At 45.0% G+C, this 26,429-nt stretch overlaps 1 protein-coding gene across 5 annotated transcripts in view; it reads left to right on the top strand.

Annotated features, from left to right (window-relative positions):
• Positions 1–26,429, top strand: part of RNF130 (ring finger protein 130) — a 145,215-nt gene that overhangs the window by 78,901 nt on the left and 39,885 nt on the right. For all 5 annotated transcript variants that reach the window (XM_036315153.1, XM_036315155.1, XM_036315152.1 and 2 more), the window contains exons 4-5: positions 16,011–16,082; positions 20,786–20,868. In XM_036315153.1, coding sequence (XP_036171046.1) covers positions 16,011–16,082; positions 20,786–20,868 — 155 coding nt within the window. The remainder of the gene's footprint in view (positions 1–16,010; positions 16,083–20,785; positions 20,869–26,429) is intronic.

Here is a 26,429-nt window from a genome sequence, read left to right as displayed (position 1 = left end):
GGTAATGTAATTATAAGATTCATATGGAAGAATAAGTAATTAAGAATAGCCAGGGGGAAAAAACTGAAAAAGAGGAGCAGTGACCAGTGGCTAACCACACCAACTTTCATAATCCTATATAATGAAAGGGTAATATGCAAATCAACTGAAAGGCAGAACGACCGGTTGCTGTGATAATGCACTGACCACCACGGGGCAGACGCTCGACGCAGTAGCTGCCCCCCTGTGGTCAGTGCCTCTCCCACCTCCACTGCAGGCGGGCAGTAAGGAGCCAGGAGTCCCGGACTGCGAGAGCCCAGGACCGAGAGGGATATCTGACTGCCGGCTTAGCCCTGATTCCCGATAGGGGCTAAGCCGGCAAGTGGACATCCCCCAAGGGGTCCTGGACTGAACGAGGGCACAGGCCAGGCTGAGGGACCGCCCCCCCACTCCCCCCCACACACACACACTCCAGTGCACAAATGTCGTACACCGGGCCTCTAGTACAACAAAGCCTCTTATTTAAAAGAGTGTTAAAAGCCCATGAATAGAGCAATAGAACAAATGCAAAATCTAAAACTACAACTGCATATGGAAATTTAATACGGTATGTAATAGAAAGCATCATCTCAAACAGTGGGGGGAAATGAACTCTTTTCTTTCTTTTTTTTAATCCTCACCCCAGGTTATTTTTCCCATTGATTTTCAGAGAGCATAGAAGGAAGGGAGGATGGGGGGAGAGACACACACATATTGATTGGTTGTCTCCCGCACACACCCCTACCAGAGCTGGGGAACCTGCAACCGAACTATGTGCCCTTAACCAGGAATCAAACCCACAACCCTTTGGTCGACACTCTGAACATTTAGCAAAACTGGCCAAGACGAAAATGAACTTTTTAATAAATGGTTGTGGGACTGGAAAAGGATTGTACACAAGGATAAATTTCAAATGAATTAGAAGTCTAATTATAATAAAACTTCAAATACTTTTAAAAATATTTTTTATTGATTTCAGAGAAGAAAGGAGAGGGAAAGATAGAAACATCAATGATGAGAGAGAATCATTGATTGGCTGCCTCCTACATGCTCCCTACTATGACCTCCTGTTTCATAAGTCGATGCTTAACCAGTGAGCAACACTGGCCAGGCAAAACTTTAAATATTAGAAGAAAATATGGGCTAAAATTTCCCTTTATAATGGTGAATATGGAAAACTTTGAATTATGACTCAAAATCCAGTAAAATAAAAGAAAAATGACTGTATTTTTAAAGGAAAATCAAAAGATAATTGAATGACAAACTAGAAAAAGATAATTGCAACATTTCACAGAGGGCTAGTGTCCCTGATATATATTTTTTTAAAAAAACTAAAAACCTGATAGAAAAAAACAGTTCACTTAAAAAAATTCAAATGATATTTAAAATGTTAAAAAGATTGTCAACTGCACTCAAGTTAAATGTAACTTAAAACCATATTGGAGATACCACTTCATATTGATCAGCTTGTTTAAAAAAAAATCTAAAGTTTGACAACACACTCTTGACAAAGTAATAGGGAAAACAAGCGTTCTTATACATTGATGATGGGAACACAGAATGATACAGTTCTTGTGGTGGAACTAGTGTAATCAGATAGATGCTTATCCTTTGCCGTAGTCTTTGTAACCCCATAGCCGGATGATAAACTTACAGAAATTAAAAATGACACATATGCCATACTGTTCATCATGATATTATTTATAGCAACAAAAGACTTGGGCTACCCACATGTCCATCAGTGGGAGTCTGCTTGAATAAACTGTGCTCTACACAGTAAAATACTCTGCAATGGAATAGAACATGCCTGTAAAAGAGGGGGTTCTGTGGAGATCTCCACAGGCTGCTGGGGGTTTCATGCAGAACAGTGTTAGTTTATTGTAAGAAAGACGGGAACTATGAAAACACATTCCTTTATGTGGATTACATATCACATATCTACATATATGCACACATACACATATATGCTTATAACTTCAAAGGAAAAAATGTAAGGATAAAGCAAAATTAACATAAACAGTTATTACTTTAAAGGAAAGGGAACAGGGTAGAGGAGATAAGTGAGACTTGCCTGAACCTGGTCTTATGGTTTGACTTTGGAACCATGTAAGTATTTTAGATAATTTTTTTTAAAAGAAAGAAATGAAATAAAAATTGAAAATAAATGGAAACAACTAAATATATTTGAAGATGGTGGCATAAACATGAAAAATGAATTATTTTAGGGAAATTATTTTTGACAGTACTTTTCTATTGGGATATATTTTTAAAATATAAAAAAGTCTAAGTGCATTTAGAGTCTTATTGTTAGTAGTATTGATTGTTTGAAACTAGTATATGTCTATTGTGGGATAAAATGGATGTGATTATATTAATGATATTAGAAATCAAGATTTTCAGCATAAGAGAAAATATTAAAATCAAAGAAATTAAGTTATAACCCTATAATCTTAATTTTGAATTGGAAATATCACTATGAAGTCCTTTATTTTCCTTTTTCTAAAAAGTGCAGCACTCATCTGCCCATGACAGCCCAATAACCAGTACCCCTGTTTATAGAATTCCAACTAATAAGTGGAGAATGACAGAATTAGAAAAGTACCATTTTATATCCTTAATAAAATAATCTCTGCCCCATCTCATTCCACCTTGAAGTTGCTCTGGGGTTATCTTTAAATGCCATTGCCCACTCAAAGGAACCAGGAGTTCTTGGAGAAATGGCCTATTCAAGATTTAGGGCAGCAAATATGTGTGAGATGAATGTAGTTTCAGAAAGCAAGAAAACTTGAAACTACCGAAATGGTGTCTAAAGGACCTGTGTTCCTCCTTAAAGGAGCTTGCCTTATCCAAAGATGAGACAGACCATTGAAACAGGAGGCTGATAGAAGACCAACTTGCTGTTCTAACAATCAGGTTTTTAAAAAAGATTCATCCTGCCATAGCTGGTTTGGCTCAGTGGATAGAGCGTTGGCCTGCGGGCTGAAGGGTCCTGGGTTCGATTCCAATCAAGGGCATATACCTCGGTTGCAGGCTCCTCCCCGGCCTGGTCAGAGCACGTTCAGGAAGCAACCAGTCAATGTGTTTCTCTCACATCGATATTTCTGTCTGTCTTTCCCCTTCTCTTCCACTCGCTCTAAAAATTAATGGAAAAATATCCTTGGGTGAGGATTAAAAAATAAATACAAATAAAAAAGATTCATCCTGGGGGTTTTTTCTGTACAAATTATATTGCATAGTAACCAGCTAGTTGATGAGGGAAAGTTCTTTATAGAAGAATTCCAACTAATAAATGAATTATAGACTTAGAAATCACCATTTTGTAATCCCTAATGAAATGATGTATTTAGGCAGTGATCGTTGATGGCTGCTAAAATCAGATGAAATACTGATTGATGGAACTTACAATGCATGGATCACACTGACAGAGCTGGAACTATTGATCATGCTTGATATCACTGAAAGCCGGACAGTCTACCATTTGTCCTCATGATGGGATGCATTAGGAGGTATTCTTGTCAAAGCAATTGAACCTGAATCTAACAACCATTTTATAATAAATGAGCCAAGTAAAATGACACAAGAAGGAAACAGCAGCCAAATTCAGAATGTGGGACAAGTAACCCAGTGTTCCCTTTTAAAAACAGCATTTTTAAAATGTATGGTAGAGACTTCTGCTTATGGCTAAGATGGGTAATGGACTCGGTTTACCCTCCTGTCTGAAACAGTTAAAAATAAACAACAGAAAGAAGATAGAAAACAATGTTTTCAAGACACTAGACAGCAGACAACAAGGGCAGATGATTCCTGGAAAATGGGACAAAAGAGATGAGCATTGTTTAGCTTGAGGTTTTGCAAGAGTCCATAGTGCACTGAGGGGACGCAGAGCAGAGCCCAGTCGCCGCCTGATTTGTGACTTGGAATGAGGCCGCTGGAGTCACAGGACAGTTAGCGAAGAGGAGAGAAATATGCAGAGAAAGCAAAGCCCTGAGGTCTGGCGAGGGTCTGACCACCTTTAGTATTGATCAGCCCTGTGTGTGCGGAACCTCCCTGAGGCTGGGAGAAGACCATAAGGATTCAGAGGGTAGCACCCAGGAAACCATGCCTGGTCCCAGACTACAGAACCTCATAATCCATAGGGCAGAGGATGGGTCTCACTGGGCTAAAAATCAAGGTGTTGTCAGGGCTGCATTCGTCTCTGTAGGCTCCAGACAAGAATCTGTTTCCTTACCTTTCCAGCTTCCAGAAGCCCCCAGCATACCTTGGTTCATGGCCCTCTTTCTTCATCTTCAAGGCCAGCAGTGTCAGGCTGAGTCCTCACACTGCCATCTCTCAGCTTCCCACTTCCTGTTCTTTTCCATTTCCCAGGACCTTGTGATTACATGGGTCCTGCCCAGATAGTCCAGTCTCCTCTCCTGTTTTAAAGTTAGCTGTTTGGCAACCGTAACTCTACCTGCAACATTAATTCCCGTTGCCATGTGACAACATGCTCATGGGTTCCTGGGATTAGGATCTGGACATCTTTGGGGGACTCATCACTCTGCCTATCACACATAAATTCAAATAATTAATTGGAAACAGCAAGGTAGTTACAAGAAAAAATGATCCAAATCAAAATTGTAGTGATAAAAACTAATGTCTGAAAGGAAAAGTAAACTGACATATTAATGGCAGATTAGGCGTTGTAGAAGAAATGGTTTGTGAACATAAAGTCATGGCCATAGAAACTACCAAAAATGAAATGCTGAATTACACAAAAATGTGAGCAGACCATTAGTGAGCTCTGGGACAACCTCACGCAACCCAATACAGATGTCATTAGAGACCAATAGAAATGGGGGCATGTCAGCCAAAAAATACAAGGGAATAAGCCTGAGGACAGTGCAGTTGTCTCGCTGAGATCAACACAGGGAGAGACGCTAGAGCAACATCTTTAATTTTATATGCACCACAAATACCTTCCAAATATGAAGGTGAAATTCGCCTATACAAACCTGAAAGAATTAATCGCCTGAGACCTACACTAAAGAAACGTTAAAGAAGGTGTCCCCCAGGCAGAAGGAAGATGGCATCACTGATGTGGAAGTACAGGAGGGAGGGAGAGAGGGAGGGTAGGCACGAGAAGTATGTTTAGTATGCAGGTACCTGACATTTTTCTCATTTAAATTTTTTTAAAAGATAATTATTACAACTAACATATCTGATAAGGGATTCCTATCAGAATATATAAAGAACTACAATTTAACAAAACATTCATTGTGCCTTCTTTGTCTGCGAGGGGTTATTTGGTTTGTTTCCTTCCCTGCGGCACCTAGAATGTTGCTCCCATTTAAGTGACGTGACTGTCCTGTGTTTGTGTGCGGGGCAGGTGCAGAGCCGTCCTCTGCTGCCGTCTCCATGAAGCCCCTCCAGGACGACTGAGGGCAGAGACGATCTCTGGGTGGGGAGCGTCTCTGCCTGTACTCCCCCGTGTTCCTGCCCTGATGGCTCAGCCGTTTCTTCCTTGCGGAGTTTGATTTGTTGGGTATTTCTGAAATCCTCAGGCCCGGGAAGCCCTAGCTTTTCCCTCATCTCTCAGCTCCTAGTGGATTCCCCGTGTTGTTCTGTTGGCTTATCTGTAAAGGAGCCTGAGCAGTCTGAGCTCTGGGCCCTGGGGCTGTCAGGCAGAACCCCTTTCCTCTCCCCTCCCTGGCCCCAGCGCAGCTGTGATGCTGTGTCTATGCAGAACGCCCTGCGGCGCTCAGACCCCCCCACTGCAGTCTGGGGTGTGGCAATGCCCTTGCTCCTGGTTTTGTTGAAGGTGCTGTCTGTGGACTTTTGCTTTTACTTTTAAAGTTGCTCTGTGTGGTTTGATGAGGAAATTTGGTAAGATTTTAAAAATTACCCAGGCACCACCACCGGTCCCACTTGAAGGCCACTTCAGTCAGGCTCTTCTTCCTGTCCTTCACTGAACAGCTCTTACCAAGGCCACCAGGACCTCTCTTTGCCATCTCCAGTGGTCAATTCTTAGTTCTCCTTATCCTTGACCTTAAACGTCATATGTCCAAAACGGAATTCTTCCAAACCTGCTCTTCCTGCATCGTCCCCTGTCACTGAATGCCGTCTGTTCCCTGAGCTGCCCCGGGCAAAGCCAGTGTCATCTTTGGCCCCTTTCTGTCTCTTAAACCCCACATCTGACCCATCAGTCCTCGGAACTGCCTTCAAAATATACCCTGTTATACGTTAACTCCAAACAATCCCAAAAGGAAACTAAGAAGATGTCATTTATAATAGCACCAAAAAGAAAAAATTATTTAGGAATACACTTAACGCTGGAGGTGAAAGGCATACACTGAAAAGGAAAAGGCACTGCTGGGAGAAATGAAAGAAGACACAGAGTGGAAAGACATACGGTGTTTACAGACTGGGAAACATTAAGACTGTGAAGACATCAGCACTGCCAAAGGGATCTACAGATTCAGTGCAACCCCTATAAAAAACCAAATGACTTTTTTGCGGCAATAAATACATCCTAAAAAACTCATATGGAAATTCAAGAGATCCCAAATTGGGAAAAGTCTCTTTGTTTTCTTTCTTTCTTTTTTTTTTTTTTAAAGTCTTTAAAAAGAACTAAGTTGCAGGTCTCACACTTCCTGATTTAATAACTTACTACAAAGCTACAGTAATCAAAACTGTGGCACAGGAATACAGAGGAACCAGTAGACTAGAATGCAGAGCCCAGAAGTAAACCCTTGTGTATATGGTCAAATGATCTTTGACTTGGGGCCAGAGCTATTCAACGCAGAAAGAACAGTCTTTTCAACAAATGGTTCTGGGAAAACTGGATATGCAAATACAAAGGAATGAAGTGGGTCCCTTATATAAAAATTAACTCAAAATGGATCAGAGACCTTAACATAAGTAAGACTCTTAGAACAAAACATGGGAAAGCTACATGACATTGGATGTGGCAGTGATTTCTTGGATATGACACCAACAGCACAAGTAAAAAAAAAGAGGGGGAGGGATAGATTGGACTACACCAAAATTTAAAACAGCATCAAAGGACACGATCAACAGAATGCAAAGGCAACGAGAGGATGAGAGAAAATATTTGCAAACCATATAACTGATAAGGGAATAATAGCCAGTATATGTAAAGAACTCCTCCGACTCAACAACAAAAGAGCCAACACCGATTTTTAAAAATGGACAAAGGGCTTGAAGAGACATTTCTCCAAAGATACATGAACGGCCAATAAGCACATGAAAAAATGCTTGACTTTACTAATCATTAGGAAAATATAAGGCGAAACTACAGTGAGATACCACCTTGCACCCATTAAAATGGCTACTCTCTAAGAAACAATAATGTTGGTGATGATATGGAGAAATTGGGGCCCTTGTGCACTGTTGATGGGAATGTAAAATGGAACAGCTGTTGTATGTAGTTTCCTCAAAAAATTAAAAATAAAATTACCCTATGACCTAAGCAGTTTCACTTCTTGATATATACCCAAAAGAATTGAAAGTAGAGCCTCAGAGATATTTGTATACCCATGTTCATAGAATTGTTCACAATAGCTGAAACATAGAAGCAACTGAAGTGTCTGTCCATCAGTGGATGAGTTGATAAGCAAATGTGATATGCACATATAGTTTAATATTATTTAGCCTTATAAAAGAAAAACTTTTGTGAAATGCATAACATGGATGAACCTTGAGGATATTATGCTAAGTGAAAGAAGCCATCACAAAAAAACAAAAGCATAAAGATAGAAAATACAATGATGGTGGCCAGGGACTGGGAGAAGGAAGGAATGGGAATTGTGTTTAATGGGAACAGTCTTTCAGATTTACAAGAGTTACGGGAATGGATGGTGGTGATGACTGAACTGTGGTACATTTTATGTTACTTATGTTTTAACACAATTAAAAAAGAAAATAATTCAAAAGAAGACAAAAAGGGAAATAAGGAACAGATGGAACAAATAGAAAACAAATACCAAGATAGTAGATTTAAGCATAACCATATCAATAATTGTATTAAAGTATATGGTTTAAACACCCCAATTAAAGGAGAGATTAACAGATTGGATTTAAAAAAAAAAAAGACCTAACCATATGATGCCTACCGGTAAAAATACAAATAATCCCCAACTGGTTTGGATTATGGTAAGAGTGTTGGCCCACAGACTGAAGGATCAAGGGCATGCACCTCGGTGGTAGGTTCGATTCCTGACCCAGGTCGGGGCATGTGCGGGGGACAACCAATCAATGTGTCTCTCTCACATCCATGTTTCTCTATCTCTGTCTCTCCCCCTCCCTTCCACTCTTTAAAAATCAATGGAAAAAATAAAAAACAAACAAACAGATCAAAAGGATGAAAATTGCTACACCATCTATATATATAAAGAGCCAGGGGCCATCACATCCAAAACAACCGAACGGACGACCGTACAGGCTGAGTAGGGTGACCAGGCCGGCAGGGGGGTTAGTGCAGGATGACTAAATGACTGAGCAGCAGGCTGCGTGGGGCGACCAGGCTGGCAGGGGGGTTAATGAGGGATGACCAAACGACTGAACAGCAGGCTGTGTGGGGCAACCAGGCCAGCAAGGGGGGGCTGTTGGGTGTGACCAGGCTGGCAGACCGGGGGGCAGTTAAGGGTGATCAGGTCGGCAGGCAGAGGTGGTTAGGGGCAATCAGGCAGGCAGGCAGGTGAGCAATTAGGAGTCAGCAATCCTGGATTGTGAGAGGGATGTCCAACACTCAGACCCTATCCCCAAGATCGGGCCTAAACCGGCAGTCAGACATCCCTCGAGGGGTCCCGAATTAGAGAGGGTGCAGGCTGGGCTGAGAGGACCGCCCACCCCACCCATGCATGAATTTTGTGCACCGGGCCTCTAGTCCTATCTAATAAAAGAGTAATGTGCAAATTAACCATCACTTCACAATAAAGATGGCGGCACCCACAGCCAATAAAGAGGGAATATGCAAATTAATATGACAAAGATGAGCGGGCAGGAGGCTTGGCTTCCTTGGTCGCTCCAGCCAGCTCTGTGCCTGCTGCCCAGACAAAGCCATAGTGGCAGGGCCGAGGCAGAGGTGGTTAGGGGCAATCAGGCCAGGAGGAGAGGGCAGTTTGGGGCGAGCAGTCCAGCAGAGGGGGTCATTTGGGGGCAATCAGGCCAGCAAGGGGGGGCAGTTGGGGGTGAGAAGGCTGGTGGGGGGGTAGTTGTGTACGAGCAGGCTGGTTGGCAGACTGGTTAGGTGTGATCAGGCAGGCAGGTAGGTGAGTGGTTAGGAGCCAGCGGTCCTGGATTGCAAGAGGGTTGTCCGACTGCCAGTTTAGGCCCTGTGTGATCGGGCCTAAACCGGCAGGCGGACATCTCCCAAGGGGTCCCAGATTGGAGAGGGTGCAGGCCGGACTGAGGGACATCCCCCCTCCCCACCCCATGCACAAATTTTGTGCACCGGGCCACTTTATTTCACAATAAAGTTGAACTGTAGAGATTTCAGAGCCAAGCTGTTGCAAGGGACCAAGTCACTTCTTAATAATAAAGTGGTCAATTTAGTAAGAGGATATTGCACCTAAACATTTGCACAGCTAATAGCAGAGCTTCAAGATAATATGCCAGTAAAGTGAAAACTGATAGAACTGCAGTGAAAAGTAAACTTGCAGTGATAGCCAGAGATTCCCATGCTCCCTCTCAATAACTGGAAGAATAAGTAGAAAGTCCGTGAGTTTATAAAAGATTTGAATAACATAATCAATTAACTTGACCTGACAGACATTTGTAGAACACTCCATTTAACAAAAGCTAATGAAAATGATATTCTGAAAAGAGTCAATTCCCATTCGTTGCTTATATAGAAATAAAATTGATTTTTGTGTACTGATCTTGTATCTCTCGCCTTGCCAAACCCATATTAGTTCTAGCAGCTTTTTAAGAGACTTATTCAAATTTTCTACATAGACAGTAATATCATCTGTGTATGAATACAGTTTTACTTCTTCATTTCTAATAATGGTTCTTTTCTTTCTTCCTTGTTGTGTTGGTCAGAACCTCTAGTACAATGTAGAAATAAAAGTCAGAGCACAGATCTCTTGTTCCTCATCTTCGGAAAGAGTGTTTAGTCTTCACCATAAGTATGATGACAGCTGTCAGTTTTCATAGGTGCTCCTCATCAGCATAAGGAAGCTACCTCTTATTCCTGTTTTGCTAAAAGCTTTAAAATCCAGAATTGATGTTTAATTTTGGCAAAATTTCCTCTCTTCATCTACAGAGATCATATGGTTCCCTTTATCTGTTCATATGCCAAATTACATCGATTAACTTTTTTAATTTATTTATTGTCTAAAGTTTTACATATGTCTCCTTTGATTAACTTTTTTTTAATATATTTTATTGATTTTTTACAGAGAGGAAGGGAGAGGGATAGAGGGTTAGAAACATCAATGAGAGAGAAACATCCATCAGCTGCCTCCTGCACACCCCCCACTGGGGATGTGCCCGCAACCAAGGTACATGACCTTGACTGGAATCGAACCTGGAACCTTTCAGTCTGTAGGCCAACGCTCCATCCACTGAGCCAAACCAGTCAGGACCTTCGATTAACTTTCTAATGTTAAATCAGGCTTGCATTCCTGGAATAAACCCCACCCAGTCATGATGAATTATCGTTTTCATATATTGTTAAATATAATTTGCTGAGGGGTTTTTTTGAATTTTTACATCTATGTTCAAGAGGGATTCTGGTCTGTAGCTTTCTGTCCTGGAATGCTTTTGTCTAGTTTTGGTATCAGGATGATGCTGGCTTCACAGAAGAAAATGGGAGGTACTCCTGCCTTTTCCATTTTCTAGAGTTTGTGTAGAGTTCCCCTCCCCCCTTAAATGTTTGTTAGAAATACCCAGAAACCATCTGCCTGGAGTTCTCTTTTGGGGGAAAGGTTTTAAACTACAAGTGCAATTTCCTTTAGTAATATGGGCTATTTAATTTATCTGTTCATCTTGAGTAAGCTTTGGTCATTAGTGTCTTTCCTGAAATTTGTCCATTGAGTTGTTCATAATACTCCCTTTATGATCCTTACAGTCAGCAGTGATATTATCTCTTTCTTCTTTTAAATCCTTACCCAAGGCTACTTTTCCCATTGATTTTTAGAGAGAGTAGAAGGAAAAGGAGAGAAAGAGATACACACACATCGATGTGAGAGAGACACATCGATTGGTTGTCTCCCCATTTGTCCCAATAGGGCAGGGATCAAACCTGCAACCCGGTATGTGCCCTTGACCAGGAATCGAACTCATGACACTTTGATGCAGGGGCCGAAGCTCAAATCCACTGAGTCACATTGGCCAGGTCTCTCTTTTTTTTTTTTTTTTTTTATGTGCCTAGGCATGAAACAGCTCTGGCCACTGACACAGGCATCAAGCTAGGATGAACTAAGGACTGTACATCTGCTTTGCCCCTGACTGATATAAGAGTAACACCACCAATCAGCTCTCTTTTTTTATATTGCTGATTTATGCCTTCTCTCTTTTTCCCCTTTCAGTTTGGCCAGAGGCTTATCAACTTTATTGATTTTTCTCTAAGAACACCAGGTAGCTTCGTTGGTTAAAGCAGCGGTCACCAACTGGTGATCCACGGAAAGTCCAAAAGGTTGGCGACCGCTGGCTTTAGAGTGTTGTCCTGATACAACAAGGTTGCAGGTTTAATTCTTGATCAGGGAACATATAAGAATCAACCAATGAATAGAACAGCAAATCAATGTTTCTCTCTCTCTCTCTCTCTCTCTCTCTCTCTCTCTCTCTCTCTCTCTCTCTCTCTCTCTCTCTCTCTCATCAATAAATATCCTCACTCTTTGGGGGAAGTTGTTGTTTTTATAATCTCGAAAATAGTACTCCTGCCCCATAAAAAGGTAAATTGCAGTGTATCTGTATAGTGGGATGCTGCATAGTGGGATGCTGCATAGCATAAGGGAAAAATGAACTGTTGATACATGCAGCAACATGATTAATCTCAAGATAGTTATACTGAGTAAAAAAACCATACACAAAGCAGTACATTCCATCTATGTAAATAAATGTAAATATCATTCCCTTATGTAAAACTCATGAAAATGCAGGTATAGTAGCAGAAAATAAGTCACCGGCAATGGGGTGGGAGGGTGGGGGGACAAAGGAGTAAGAACCACAGGGGCATTGGTGGAATGGTAGATACACTATCTTTCTTTTTTGCTTTTAATCCTGACTTGAGGATTTTTTCCATTGATTATGGAAAATCAGAAATTTCAGAGAAAGTAAAAGAGAGGGGAAGACAGAGAGAAATATTGATGTGAGAGAAACACATTGATTGGTTGCCTCCGGCACAAGCCCCGAACAGGGCCCGGGAGGAGCCTGCAACCTAGGTACCAGCTCTTGATTGGAATTGAACCCGGGACCCTTCGGTGTGCAGGCCAGCACTCTATCCACTGAGCCAAAGCAGCTAGAGCTAGATACACTATCTTGATCATAGTGACAGTTTTTTGGATCGTGTAAAAACGTCACATTGTACACAATATATGCAGTTTATTACAAGTCAGTTATACCTCCATGAGGCTGATACTTATTTACATATATATTTATGCTAGAGGCCTGGCGCATGAAATTTGTGCACAGGGTACAGACCCTAGGCCTGACCTGAGATCAGGGCCATCTTCCCCGGCTGCCGGCTCTGCCCCCCTCTGCCACCCACCCCCGGTTCCCTCCTCACCATCAAGCAATTGGAGCTTGCTGGTTGGGGGGAGGGACCAAGAGGTTGGCTATTCCCGCCCGCTCGCCAGCCCTGTCCCCGACGCCAGTCGCCCTCTATGTGTGGAGTGACCAGAAGGGTGGGGGCTTGGCCTGGCATCACCTGTGTCTGCCACCACCACCCCCAGTTCGCCATTCCCCATCGGGCAATCGGGGCCTGCGGGATGGGGACAGCTCCTGTGTTGATCATCTATCCCCTGGTGGTCAGTGCACATCATAGTGACTGGTCGTTCTGCCATTAGGTCAATTTGCATATTACCCTTTTATTATATACTAGAGGCCTGGTGCACAAAAATTTGTGCACTCGGGAGGAAGGGGGGGTCCCTCAGCCCGGCCTGTGCCCTCTCGCAGTCTGGGACCCCTCGGGAGATAAAGCCCTGCTGGCTTAGACCTGCTCCCGGGTGGCAGAGGGCAGGCCCAATCCCTAGGTGCAGCCCCTGGTCGGGCTCAGAGCAGGGCTGATTGGGGAGTTGGGGTGCCGCCCCCTGTCATGCACAGAGCAGGGCGGATCGGGAGGTTGCGATGCCACCCTCAGTGACACTCAGGGTAGGGCTGATGGGGGGTTGGGGCACCGCCCCCTGTCATACTCAAGGCAGGGTCGATGGGGAGGTTGAGGTGCCACCCCCTGTCACACACAGAGCAGGGCCAATCAGGGGGTTGGGGCGCTGCCCCCTGTCACTCACAGAGTAGGGCCCATCAGGGGGGTTGGGGCTCTGTACCCTGTCACGCACAGAGCAGGGTCGATCAGGGGGTTGGGGAGCTCCCCCCCGTCACACACAGAGCAGGGCCCGTGGCGGGGGGTTGGGGCGCCGCCCTCTATCACACACAGAGCAGGGCCAATCAGGGGGTGGGGGGGCCGCCCCCTGTCACACACAGAGCTGCAGGGCGATCAGGGGGTTTGGGCACTGCCCCCTGTCACGCTGATCCCGGTGCCAGGATGCCTCGCTGCTCCGCTGATTCCAGTGCTGGGAGGCCTCTCAACTCTGCTTTTCCCGGGGCTGGGAGGCATATTACCCTTTTACTATATAGGATAGAGGCCTGCTGCACGGGTGGGGGCCGGCTGGTTTGCCCTGAAGGGTGTCTTGGATCATGGTGGGGGTCCCCCTTGGGTGCCTGGCCAGCCTGGATGAGGGGATGATGGCTGTTTGCGGCTGGTCACACCCCCTTCAGGGTGGGGGTCCCCACTGGGGTGCCTGGCCAGTCTGGGTGAGGGGCTGAGGGCTGTTTTCAGGTTGGCGGGTGACTGAAGCTCCCAACCGCTCCTTTTTTCTTTTCTTTTTTATTCTGGGCCAGCTTTAGCTCTGAGGCTTGGCTCCAGCTCTGAGGCCTCGGCTGCTGAAAGCAGGTATCTGGTTTGTTTGGGTTCTATAATCGAAACACTGTTTCAACTCCAGCTCTGAGATCCTGGCTGGCTGAAAGCAGGTTTCTGGGGTTTTGTTTAGCTTCTATATTTGTAACAATGTTTCAGACTGCAAGCCTCATGTTCGCTTCAAGCTGCCTGGCTGCTGGCCGCCATCTTGGCTGGCAGTTAATTTGCATATTGCCTTGATTAGCCGATGGGAAGGGTAGCGGAGGTACGGCTAATTACCATGTTTCTCTTTTATTAGATAGAATGATATAAAGCATCTGGAGGCTCTCTCTCTCTCTGTGTATATATATATACATTTTTATATACATATATTATGGAGGGGACTCTTATATATTAAAAGAGACTTACTTGAGAGGCATAGCAACCAAATGCAGTGTTTGGACTTCATATCCTGATTCAAACAAGCTAACTATAAAAAGACATTCTGGGGACAACTAGGAAAATTATAGTATAGTCTGAGTATTTGATGAGGTTGATTGATTATTGTTAATTTTGTTAGATAAGACAGTGACACCAAATGAAAGCCCATTGTTAAATATAGTGAAGGCTTTATACGTGAAATTATACAAGCTTGTGATGTGCTTTGAAAACCTCTCATACAGTAAAGAGGGAGAATAGCTGAAAAATATAGATAAAACAATGATCATTGAAGCTGGTTTGTGGGTGCAAAGAAGTTCGTTAAATTATTTTCTTTGCATATTTTTAATTACCCCTAATTTTTTATGTTTTTATGACTGTTTATCCTCAGGACAGAACCCAAGGTATTCCTCCTGTGATCCCCACAGTGTAGAATCTGGCTGTGTGTCAAGGGACCATTTGTCCCCAGGTGCCCATTCGCACCGATCGTCCCGGGTAATTATTAGTAGGGCCTCTGACTGCCAAGCATTCTAATCTGAACAGTGAAATGGTGCTCAGCCTGGTTGTGTTGACCTGTAACTCCCTTCACGTGCCTGCATGTCACACTGTCTGCCTTCACTAGGTTCTTCTTTGTCGGAATCCCCCTGGTGACCCTTATGCTTTTCCTTATCTGACTCCTTCCTGCCCGTTTTCCCAGCCTGAGCTCAGGCGGCATTTCCTCAGCACCTCCTCTGCACGGCTCCTCGGCCCTCTCCCTCGGGCCTGCGTCAGCATGGCACTGCCATGCTCCGAGGGTACGCACTGTTGGAGGAGGCTGGCCCCAATTCCGTTTGCTTTGCGAGATCAGAGGTCCACTGTCTGTTCATCTTGGATTCTTGGTATCTGGCAGCACTAGCTCTCTGTGCCTGGCAAAATGTTGCATCAGTCCAGCCTTAGAGATTCTCTGACTTAACCCTCTCGGATAAATGAAAATGACTCAACCCTGGAAAGGTAAATAGACCTTCCTAAGATGACAGAGCCTGAGTGACAGGCAGAAGTAGGCTTCATGGCCAGGCCCCTTCTCCCACACCGGGTAATGTGATGAGCTATTTCAAGGAGCATTGGAGGTTTCCTTTCACCAAGACGGAGCTTAAACATCTAACATCATCCAGGGTGTCCATGGAGCAGAATAAAAAACTATTGGGAGCGCTGACATGTACAACAAGTAGATTTTGATAATGCTGGAATGTTCCCAATGCTTATTAAATACAAAACGCAGCAGTGATTATGCCATCTGGCCCTTTAGCTATATTCCCTTTTTAGTTATTCAACCAGAATACTGAGTCTATAGGAAAACTGCCAGTTTCTCTAACTTTCAATTCTCTTTTGGAGCCCTCTCATATGCTGTGACATGGAGAGTGATGTAGATAGGGACTTTATACATTTAATTATTTTAAAGTAAAGAACATTATTCGGAGATCTTGCACTTAATGTCTACTTTTCTTTGCAATGTCCATAGCGTCGTCTTGGAGATGCAGCCAAGAAAGCCATCAGCAAATTGACAACCAGAACAGTGAAGAAGGGTGATAAGGTACAGTAATGAAGTAACTTTAACACTATTAAAACAACAACGTAGATTTGCTTTTGATTTAGTGGGAGAGAATATATCAATTGTGTCTCATTTGTTAGTCTATTATTTTTCTCCAAGTATACTCTAATGCTTTATTTTAAACTAGCTTCTCTTGGAAATCTTAATATTTTTTTATGTATTTTTTTTTATTGATTTCAGAGAAGAAGGGAGAGAGAGAGATAGAAACATCAATAATGAGAATCCTTGATGGGCTGCTTCCTGCACGCCCCACACGGAATCAAGCCCACAACCTGGGCATGTGCCCTGATCAGGAACCGAACTGTGACCTCCTGGTTCATAGGTCGACATTCAACCAACTGCTGAGCCACACCGGCCGGGCTGAAATCTTATTCTCACTATGCCTGCCATTTGGAGACCCTCGTGTAGTTCTCTACCTTTCCTGGACTTTGAATGCGCTTGCTATTATTAGCTTACCGATGACTTACAGTTACCTTACTTAGGGTATTCAACAAAATTTTCTTCTGCAACACCTAGCATCCTTTTGGGAAGAACTCTGATGGAGCTGTTTATGCACTAAGTAGCCAGGAACATGTGTTGTCTTGCTCTACTTTCTTTTTTTCTTTTCTTTTTTATTGAATTTATTGGGATGGCACTAGTTAACAAAATTATACAGGTTTCAGGTGCACAAGTCTGTAATACATCATCTGTACACTGTATTGGGTGTTCACCACTCCCAAGTCAAGTCTCTGTCCATCACAATTTATCACCCTATACCCTCCTCTATCACCCCCAACACTGCCCCACCCCTGGCAATCACCTCTCTGTTGTCTGTGTCCATACGTGTTTCTTTTTTCTATTTTACTCAACCCCTTCACCCACCCCCAAGCTGTCAGCCTGCTCTCTACTATGAAAATGTCTATTGTAGTTCATTTTGTTCATTAGATTCCACATGAGTGAAATCATATAGTACTTTTCTTTCTTTGACTGACTTATTTCACTTAGCATAATGCTCTCCATGTCCATCCATTCTGTTGCAAAGGGTAAGATTTCCTTCTTTTTTACAGCCAAGTTGTATTCTATTGTGTAAACATACCACAGCTTTTATTTTCTTACAGTCGTTTGTATTTCTTTGGTGTCAGTTGTTTCTTCCCTTTCATTTCTGATTTTATTTATTTGAGTCCTCTTTTTTTCTTGATGAGTCTGGTTAAACGTTTATCAGCCTTGTTTATTTTTTCAAAGAACTAACTCTTTGTTTCATTGATCTTTTCTATTTTTTTTAAATATATTTTTATTGATTTCAGAGAGGAAGGGAGAGAGAGAGAAAGGTAGAAACATCAATGATGAGCGAGAATCATTGACTGCCTCTTGCACGCCCCCCACTGGGGATCAAACCGGTGACTTCTTGGTTTCTGGGTCAGGGCTCAACTACTGAGCGCATTGGCCAGGCTGAATTTTTTTTAGAGCCTATTTTGTTTATTTCTGCTCCGATCTTTACTATTTCCTTCCTTCTACTGACTTTGAGCTTTATTTCTTGTTCTTTCTCAAGTTCCTTTAAGTATAAAGTTAGATTGTTTAGTTGAGCTTTTTCTTGTTTCTCTTTTTTTTAATATATGTTTTTATTGATTTGAGAGCGAGAGGAAGGGAGAGGGAAAAAGAGAAACATCTATTGGCTGCCTTCTGCACAACCCCTACTGGAGAATGAGACCACAACCTGGCCGTGTGCTCTGACCAGGAATCGAACTGGAGATCTCTCAGTACACGGGATGATAATCAATTAAGCCACACCAGCCAGGGCAAGATTGTTCTTGTTTCTTGAGATAGGTCAGTAATGCTACCAATTTCCCTCTTACGACTGCTTTCCCTGTGTCCACAGATTTGGGGTTGTTGTGTTCTCATTTTTATTTGTTTCAGGGTTATCTTTGATTTCTTCCTTGATCTCACTGTTAACCCATTCATGTCTTTGTATGTTTTTCAGGGTTTTTGTGTGATTGATTTCTAGTTTCATACCATTATGGTCAGAGAAGATGCTTGTATCCTAGTATGTGGTCTATCCTAGAAAATGTTCCATGTTCCCTTGAAACGAATGTATATCCTGCTGCTTTGGGGTGAAATGCTCTGGAAATATCAATTAAATCCATCTGATCTAGTGTGTCATCTAAGGCCACTGTTTCCTTGTGGATTTTCTGTCCAGGAGACTTATCCATTGATGTCAGTGGGGTGTTGAAATCTCCTGCTTTGACTGCATTGCTGTTGATCTCTCTCTTTATGACCATCATGATTTGCCTTATATATTTAAGTGCTCCTATGTTTTGGTGCATAAATGTTTACAGGGATTATATCCTCTTGTTGGATTGCTTCCTTTATCATTATACTAGAGGCCCACTGCGCGAAATCGCGCAAGACCCCAACCCGGCGCACCATGGGACCCAGTGCACCGTGGGACACAGTGTCAAATCCCCACCCACCCATGCGCGCCTCGCCGCGCACACAGACCCACCCACCTTGAAGACAGTTGTGGACAGATATAAGAATAGTTTCCTGCTCTAACCGTTCCTTCTCGGGAGCACTTAAATTGGCCTCCATTGGAAGATGAGAATTGAACAGAGCAACACTTCCTTGTTCCCATGAGGAAATCATATGACATTCAGCAGGTGCCTTTGGCGTTTGGTCGTTACGGCGTGATGGTGCCACGGCCACAGGGGTTTTATAATAGAGATAGTGACCTTCTTTGTATCTTACTATAGCCTTTGTTTTAAAGTCTGTTTTGTCAGATATAAGTATTGATACTCCAGCTTTTTTTGCCCCCTGCTATTTGCGTAAAATATCTTTTTCCATCCCTTTACTTTTAGTCTATGTGTATCTGTTGTTCTGAAGTGGGTCTCTTACAGACAGCATATATATGGGTCTTGTTTTCTTATCCATTTAGCTACCCTTTGTTTTTTGTTTGGAGCATTTAAGCCATTTACATTTAAAGTGATTGTTAATAAGTACATATTTATTGCCATTTTCTTTTTCTTTTATTCTTCTGGTTTTTCTTCTTCTTTTTAAAGCAGGCCCTTTAACATTTCTTGTAATACTGGTTTGGTGATAACAAACTCCTTTAGCTTTTTCTTTTCTGAAAAGTTTCTTATTCTTTCTCCTTCAATTTTAAATGATAGCCTTGCTGGGTAAAGCAGTCTTAGTTGTAGGTCCTTGCTTTTCATCACTTTGATGTTTCCTGCCACCCCTTCTGGCCTGAAATGTTTCTGCAGAGATCGACTAACGCTCTTTCTCCTGCAGTTTTTGGCTATGCTTTCTCAGACTTCACCAGCTCTCCTTGTGTTTTATTTCTTTAGCATTACGTGGAAACCTAGAGGTCCAGATTTCAGGGGAGTCTCAGTTAACAGCCCTGCTTCTGCTCCATGAGGACAGGGCGGCAACTTAAACTTAGACCCTGATCCTGTACAGTCACGGTTATCTAGAATGAAAAAATTTCATCTTCGGAAGTATAGAGTCAAATCACCTTCTGCCCTGCACCCACTCTCATGTTTTAGCAAAGAGCTCTGGAAGGATCATTCAGCTATTGTCCAGTGTCGGTTTACCACTGTGTTGCCTGGACTCCCTTTTATTCCTATTGCCTTCACACCACCACATTTGATTTTTCAAGACACAGCTTCTGAAAGTGGAGACGTGGTCAGTAAACTTTACTGTACACTCGGGAAAGAAAAGAGTAAAGGCACTTGCAGAAAATGTAAGCAGCATGATAACAGCTGCACTGTCACCTGGGCGCTCTCTTGGCCTGGTCTTCAGCTGCCACATTCATTTCATCCTGCCTCGTTGCTCAGGCCAGCACAAAGCACTCCTTCCTCACTAGAACCAACACCTCTTCTCAGTGTGTGTTTTCTAGACCTGCCACGAGTTCACCCCTGAGTTCCAGTCCACGTGGTGGTGGCACAACAGTGTCACCTTTCCTGGCTTAGGTTCTTAGAAATGCTCTGTCTAATGACAAATCAGGGAAACCTGTCCCCAAACCAGAGAAGGAGGGACATCCGTTGTTCTGGATGACCCAGTACCTGGCTGAGTCTGCCTGAGTCTGGAAAAGATCCAGTATCAAGGGGAGCCCATGAGTTTTCTACCCCAAGTCTGCGACCATCCTTGGGGCGGCCTTCTGGAGAGCCAGCGTCTGGGGGCTCGTCGTCTTCTCTGCCTGCACTTAGCCACAGGCGACTCCTGGTGTGCAGTGGCACCTCCTAGACCTGAATAGGATGCAGCGGGACTGGGGAAGGAGATAGGAAAATGGTCAGGGTGACAGCTCATTTGAATCTTAAAAGAAATTAGAATTCAGAGGGCGAAGGGGGCATAGAAGAGGGTCTGGGGAGGTAAACAGTGAAGGACAGAGACTTGACGGGGTGATGAACACAATACAGTGCACAGATGATGTGTTGTAGGGGGGAAATTGGAATTCTGACTTCTAAGATATTACACAAACAGCATTAGTATGAATTGTTACAACATAGTATAAAGACAAAGTAGGCTGGTTTAGATATCATTTGGGTTGATCCAGTTAAGCAAATAGAAACATTAAATTGTTTTTATAACCTTTTACTTTATAATCACTCGTTTCCTCGAGTTGCCACAGGGAGGTTCTTGTCTGAATTGCTTCTCTTCGTTTATACATTGTTCGCTGCAGCGTGTGACTTTGGTTCCTATGCTTTGCGTTTCAGGAAACAGACCCAGACTTCGATCACTGTGCCGTCTGCATAGAGAGCTATAAGCAGAATGATGTTGTCCGGGTTCTCCCCTGCAAGTATGTCAGCCTCCTCGGTTTAAAAGAAACACTGGTGGTGGCGTGTATGTCTCCCTCAGAGTGGGGAGGCGGCTGCTTTCCGAGCCGCCTGAGCCGGGCTTTCCTGCAGGCGCGGCCGCTGCGCCTGCACGGAGCTGGAGCTGGAGCTGGACCTGGAGCTGCAGTCAGGGGCAAGCCGTGCTGCCCGCCAGAGCTGATTGCACAAGGTTTCTCTGGTTATGAGAAACACAAGGGCACGACCTCTGGCCACTTCTGTAGGCTAGAGAGCATGAAGGTCAAAAATATTTAATTCTGTGAATTCTGTGGGTTTCAAAACGAGCCACCATTCCTCTCCTTGAATCAGTGCACGCCCCTAGTCCCTGTGATAATGCCTCAGCAGTGGGCGGGGTGCCAGAGCCTAGGGACCTCGGTTGTCCTTTTCTGAGCCTGGTCATGCAGAGTGGGAGCTGGGTGGGCACCTGGGTCAGGTGCTTTGCTCTGTGCAGTTCACGTTTCCAGTCTCCTGTAAGGGGTCAGTGTTTTCTCCCCATGGAGGGTAGTGAAGCCAACAGTACCTGCCAATGCCATGCTATTCAGAAATGGCTGAGCTGCCTAGCCAGTGTGGCTTAGTGGTTGAGCGTTGACCTGTGAACCAGAAGGTCAGGGTTTAATTCTTGGTCAGGGCACATGCCCGGAGGTCTGCTCAATGCTGGGCCCCTGGCACAGGGCCAGACCTGTCTCAGAAGGAGGCGTGTGCCTGCACTTCGGTGCCTGACTGGAGCACGTCCTCTGTTAGCGTGCCAGTCCCTGCATGGTGCTCCCCATACCTGGGAATGTGAAACATGAAGATACACTGTCCAACTATTGTTTTGTTTTGTTTTGTTTTTAATATATTTTATTGATTTTTTACAGAGGAAGGGTGAGGGATAGAGAGTTAGAAACATCGATGAGAGAGAAACCTCGATCAGCTGCCTCCTGCACACCCCCTACTGGGTATGTGCCCACAACCAAGGTACATGCCCTTGACCAGAATCGAACCTGGGACCGTTGAGTCCGCAGGCCGACGCTCTATCCACTGAGCCAAACCGGTTAGGGCAACACTGTCCAACTATTGATTGGAAGAATAGGGAAGTACCTATTGAGAAGCCTAAAATCAAAGATTTTTTTCTCTTCCTTCTCCCTTAATTTATAACACATCCCCACAACCCCACGCCTCTGATAATGCCAGATGGGAATGAATGAAATAATGAATAAGCGTTTTCTCCATGAACTACTGGTATTATTTCTTATTCACAAAGTGGCCTATTTTGAGCCTAGAAATATCTGTTTTAAAAGATCATGGAACTTAAGAATACCTACTTTACATATGAAGATAAATCTATAAAATTAAATGTGAGTTGTCCTATAGAAATTAAGTTATGCATTTCCAGTATTCTGTTCTATGTAGTCATTTACAGCCTAAAGCATGGGGTGAAAGCAAATACCAATCAGGAAAAGGTCAGCAGGGTACGTGATAAAGATGGTCAGCTGCTCCCTGCTTTTTTTATTTATTTATTTATTTTGGTTAATCCTCCCTCGAAGATATTTTTTCCATTGATTTTTAGAGAGAGTAAAAGGGAAGGGAGGAGAGGGGAGAGAGAGAGGGACATCAATGTGAGAGAGAGGCATCAATTGATTGCCTCCTGCATGTGCCTCAGCCGGGGCTGGGGGTTGAACCTACAACTGAGCTTGACTGGGAATCAAACCCACAACCCTCCAGGTGTACAGGCCAACGCCCTAACCACTGAACACACCGGCCAGGGCCATGCTCTGTTTTTGAGTATCAGAATTTTGGCAAACTTGACAGCATTTCTTTACACCCATAGCTAGGGCACTGCTCACTTCTGCGCTGCCCTTTCTGCATTGGAGCAGGTTGTTTGTTACACTTACGTCTTCAGTCGTAGCTTTCTCTAAGCTACACCGCACACCCTGCTCAGCAAAGCATGTCACCTCACTGAGATGGCAACGATGCACGGCTCTGGGGTTTATACAAATCAGCCACACTGAGACATGCTGTGGGACCCAGGTGACAGCCTCTGGGCTGGAGCCGGGTTTCTCAGCCTTGGCATGGTGACGGGCTGGGGGCGGCGGGTGTTCTGTGCCCTGCAGGGTATTTAGCAGGATCCCCGGCTCCAGCCCGTAGATGCCAGGAGCACTCCCCCCCCACACCCCACACCCCCAGCCCCGCACATAACTGTAACCATTCTGGGTGTCTCCAGTGGAGACTGGCCTAGAGCATGGCTGCACACGTACTCGTTTTTACTATAGTCTATAGACCGCTCCCTCCATCTGCTCATCAGCTTTCAGGCCCTCCTGCTCCAGTCCTCACAGCTCTCACACCCACCTCCAGACATCCCTGCAGGCTCTGCACTCGCCGTCCCCTCTTTGCCCGTAAGGGGAGAGGGAAAGCCCAGTGCTTTTGTGTCTGTCTGTCCCCAGGGCTAACAAGCCTGTGTGGAGCCTGAACTGACTCCTCTCTCGAAAGCACGCCTCTGGGTTGCTGGCTTGTGCATGGCCTTTGCTTCCCACCTTCTGCCAGGTTACTGTTCTGTGGACACGGTGTTGGTGTTGCTTTGGGACCTGCTGCTGTGTCAGTTGACGGCAGCTGATCATCCTTTGGATGTTAGCCAACTTGCCTTAGAAGCTGAAAAAGTCGCCTTAGACCTTTTATTTAAAGGTCAGCCACATTTTTCATAAGATAAAAATACTCTCCATAAGCAGAGTGCTGCCTGTGGGTGAACAGGCCTGAGATGCCACTTTAAGGGCTGAAATGGGTCAGGCCTCTGGCTGCTGGCCCTGTGCTGCCCCGCCTCAGAGGGTGGCCTCTTTACCACAGTGTCTGCTGCCAGTCCCAGCGGGGCAAGTGCTTGTCTCTGACCTTGAATAATCCTGGATCCTTTTATATTTGCCAGGTTCTTGCACGGCACCGAGAGGCTGCAGAGCTGTGAAAGCAAGTCGCCTTCCCTGTAGACTCCACCCACCCCAGCGTTCTGCTCACTCTAGTTAGCAGCGGGGGAGTGGGGAAGGGGGGCTCTATCCCAGGACTGTGGGTGTCGTTCCCTTCATGTGCCATGCGTTTCGCATTCTGGATCCCAAAGCATCCGCCGTACAGGAATAAAGGACTGCGCTGAAGTCTGATCTGCTTGTCCTTTTCCCATGTCCCTGTCCTGAACTCACCCGCTTCCCAGCCCAGGACGCCACTCTGCCCTGACCATGTAGGGCCCTTCTCTGCTTCTGTGTGTATTTTTATTGTTTTATTCTTTTATCGAGTCTTTTGTAACCTGGGAAGGGGCTCCTTTGCAAGGTCAGACTGGCCCCAGGTGTCCCCCCTGAGGTGTCTGGATGCTTGTGGCCACCCGCAAGCTGGCCAGGGTCACTCCGGTGCCAGGCATGCTCAGGCGCCCTGCCCATTGATTGTGATACCGTGTGAAACATTCATGTTATTTTCCCTGAATGTGTGTTTAGTAACACCTTTCAGTAGCACTCCTTGATGCCGCTCTGAGCATGCCATGTGTACAGTGTTTCACTTACTGCTTCCAACAGCCCCCCTACTCTCCACCCCCACCCCTCACCCCCCACCCGGCTTCCAGAAGAGACAGCTGGGAGTCGGAAAGGGCAGCTGTCCAGGTCAGACTCGAAGGGCTTTGCCCGGAGGGAGGGAACAGCCCAGCGGAGCTTGTGAAACAGTAGAGCTGAGGAGAGAGAGCCGGAGGGGGAAGAGAATGCTGGTGACGCCAGGAGAGGGACTGGCTGTGTCAGAAGGGCCAGCGGGGGAAGAGGAAGGCTGCTGGGTTTATTTTCAGAAGAGAGGGGTGTGCTGTGGGTCAGGGGAGGGGGGAGGGCAGCTCGCTGACAGGTGGGGGTGGGGGCTGGGAAAGCCATGGGTGGACGGACAGTCACAAGGAAAAGGTTGGGGACTTTTTAAAGAGAATACTCCTTCTGGATTTTGACTTATCTAAGGAAGGAGGGCGCTCTCAGTTTGTACCTTGAGAGCCAGGTAGTCTTTGTTGTCCTTCATTAGGCTGCCCCATAGCAGGGCCAACACTTTCTCTTAAATCAACAAACCCAATTTAAGAGAAATCTGTAACTAAGGTTTAGCAGTGGTGCTCAACCTTCTGGCCCTTTAAATACAGTTCCTCATGTTGTGACCCAACCATAAAATTATTTTCGTTGCTACTTCATAACTGTAATGTTGCTACTGTTATGAGTCGTCATGTAAATATCTGATATGCAGGATGGTCTTAGGCGACCCCTGTGAAAGGGTCGTTCGACCGCCAGAGGGGTCGCGACCCACAGGTTGAGAACCGCTGGTTTAAAGGAAGAGATGAGCAGGAAATACTCAGCTCTTACAGCTTTAAAAATTAAATATGGGAGGATGCCGTTTTGTTCTTCCTGAATAACCAGAAATAGAAAAGAAAGGCAGGACAAAAACGGGGAAAGCAAAAATGCTAGCGAGAGTGGGAGGCCAGAGCCAAACCATTGCAGACCCCCAGGCCACTGCTGCTTGTTTAAACTGAGGTCCCCACACACATCTGCTCAAAGTCAGCGGCCCACCCATCCCTGGACCAGAGTGACCTGTCCAGATCACCTGTCACCCGGCCAAAGCCCATTGTCCACCCTACATAGGACTGGCCTAGAGCACCTCCCACCTCCCCCACCCCACCCCCACCCCCAGCACTAACCAAGCCCTCATTGTCCATGGTCCTCCCAGAAACCTAGGCCAGGTATGAAGCAGATGCCCCCTTGTAAGGGGAGGATCTGTCATTTATGTTAAACCTAAAGGGGTCTCTACCCCCTAAAAGGATTGAAAGCCTAGCTCTGGTCTTGGTTGGACTGCAGCCAGCAGGGCACAGTTGTCAGCTATGGGGTAGTCCCCAGTCCGAGCACGAGCACGCCCTCAGGGTGCCTGCGCTCAGGCCTTCGTCTCCCTCTGGGAGCACTCGGACGAAGATGCGAGGAGCAAGAAGCGGGCATGGTGCCTTGTGAATACCGCACGTACAGGGCGTCCCCAAAAATGTGTGCACACTTTGAATCGTTGTTAATTCCAGTGGGTTAAATCTGAAAAGGATGAAGCATGGGAATCGATAACGATCCAAAGTGTGTTTACGTTTTGGGGGGACACCCTGTGTTTAGATCTCAGCTACTGTTTGGTGACTTCCACCTCTTAAGTCCAAACCTTCAGATTTAAATGAGCGCCTTCAGGGACCATTGGGCTCTGGTTCAGTGCATCCTCTGCAGGCTTCAGGTTAGATTGATAAATTCATTCTTCAAGATCTAGCTTCTTACCCACAAAATGGATGCAAGGCCACCGCCTGGGCAGTAGGAGGTGGGTGTGCGTTGTTCTGCTGAAGCTCTCAGCACAAATAGTGCTTTCAAATCCCAATTGAGGCAAGAGTTCTCACAGCTCTTGTTTAAGTCAAAACTGCGTTTTTAAATAGCTGAATATAACTATAAGCCAGATGCAAATTAACAAGGTTTTAAAGACACACCATGGTTCAGTTTGGTATCTTTCTCAAAATGTCTTCATCTTATCCCAAGACTCA

The sequence above is a fragment of the Myotis myotis genome, unplaced genomic scaffold (genome assembly GCF_014108235.1).
Source record: "Myotis myotis isolate mMyoMyo1 unplaced genomic scaffold, mMyoMyo1.p scaffold_m19_p_6, whole genome shotgun sequence".
Taxonomy (NCBI): Eukaryota; Metazoa; Chordata; class Mammalia; order Chiroptera; family Vespertilionidae; genus Myotis; species Myotis myotis.
Note: the sequence above shows the minus strand (reverse complement) of the source record. Positions and strands in the feature narration are given on the sequence as shown.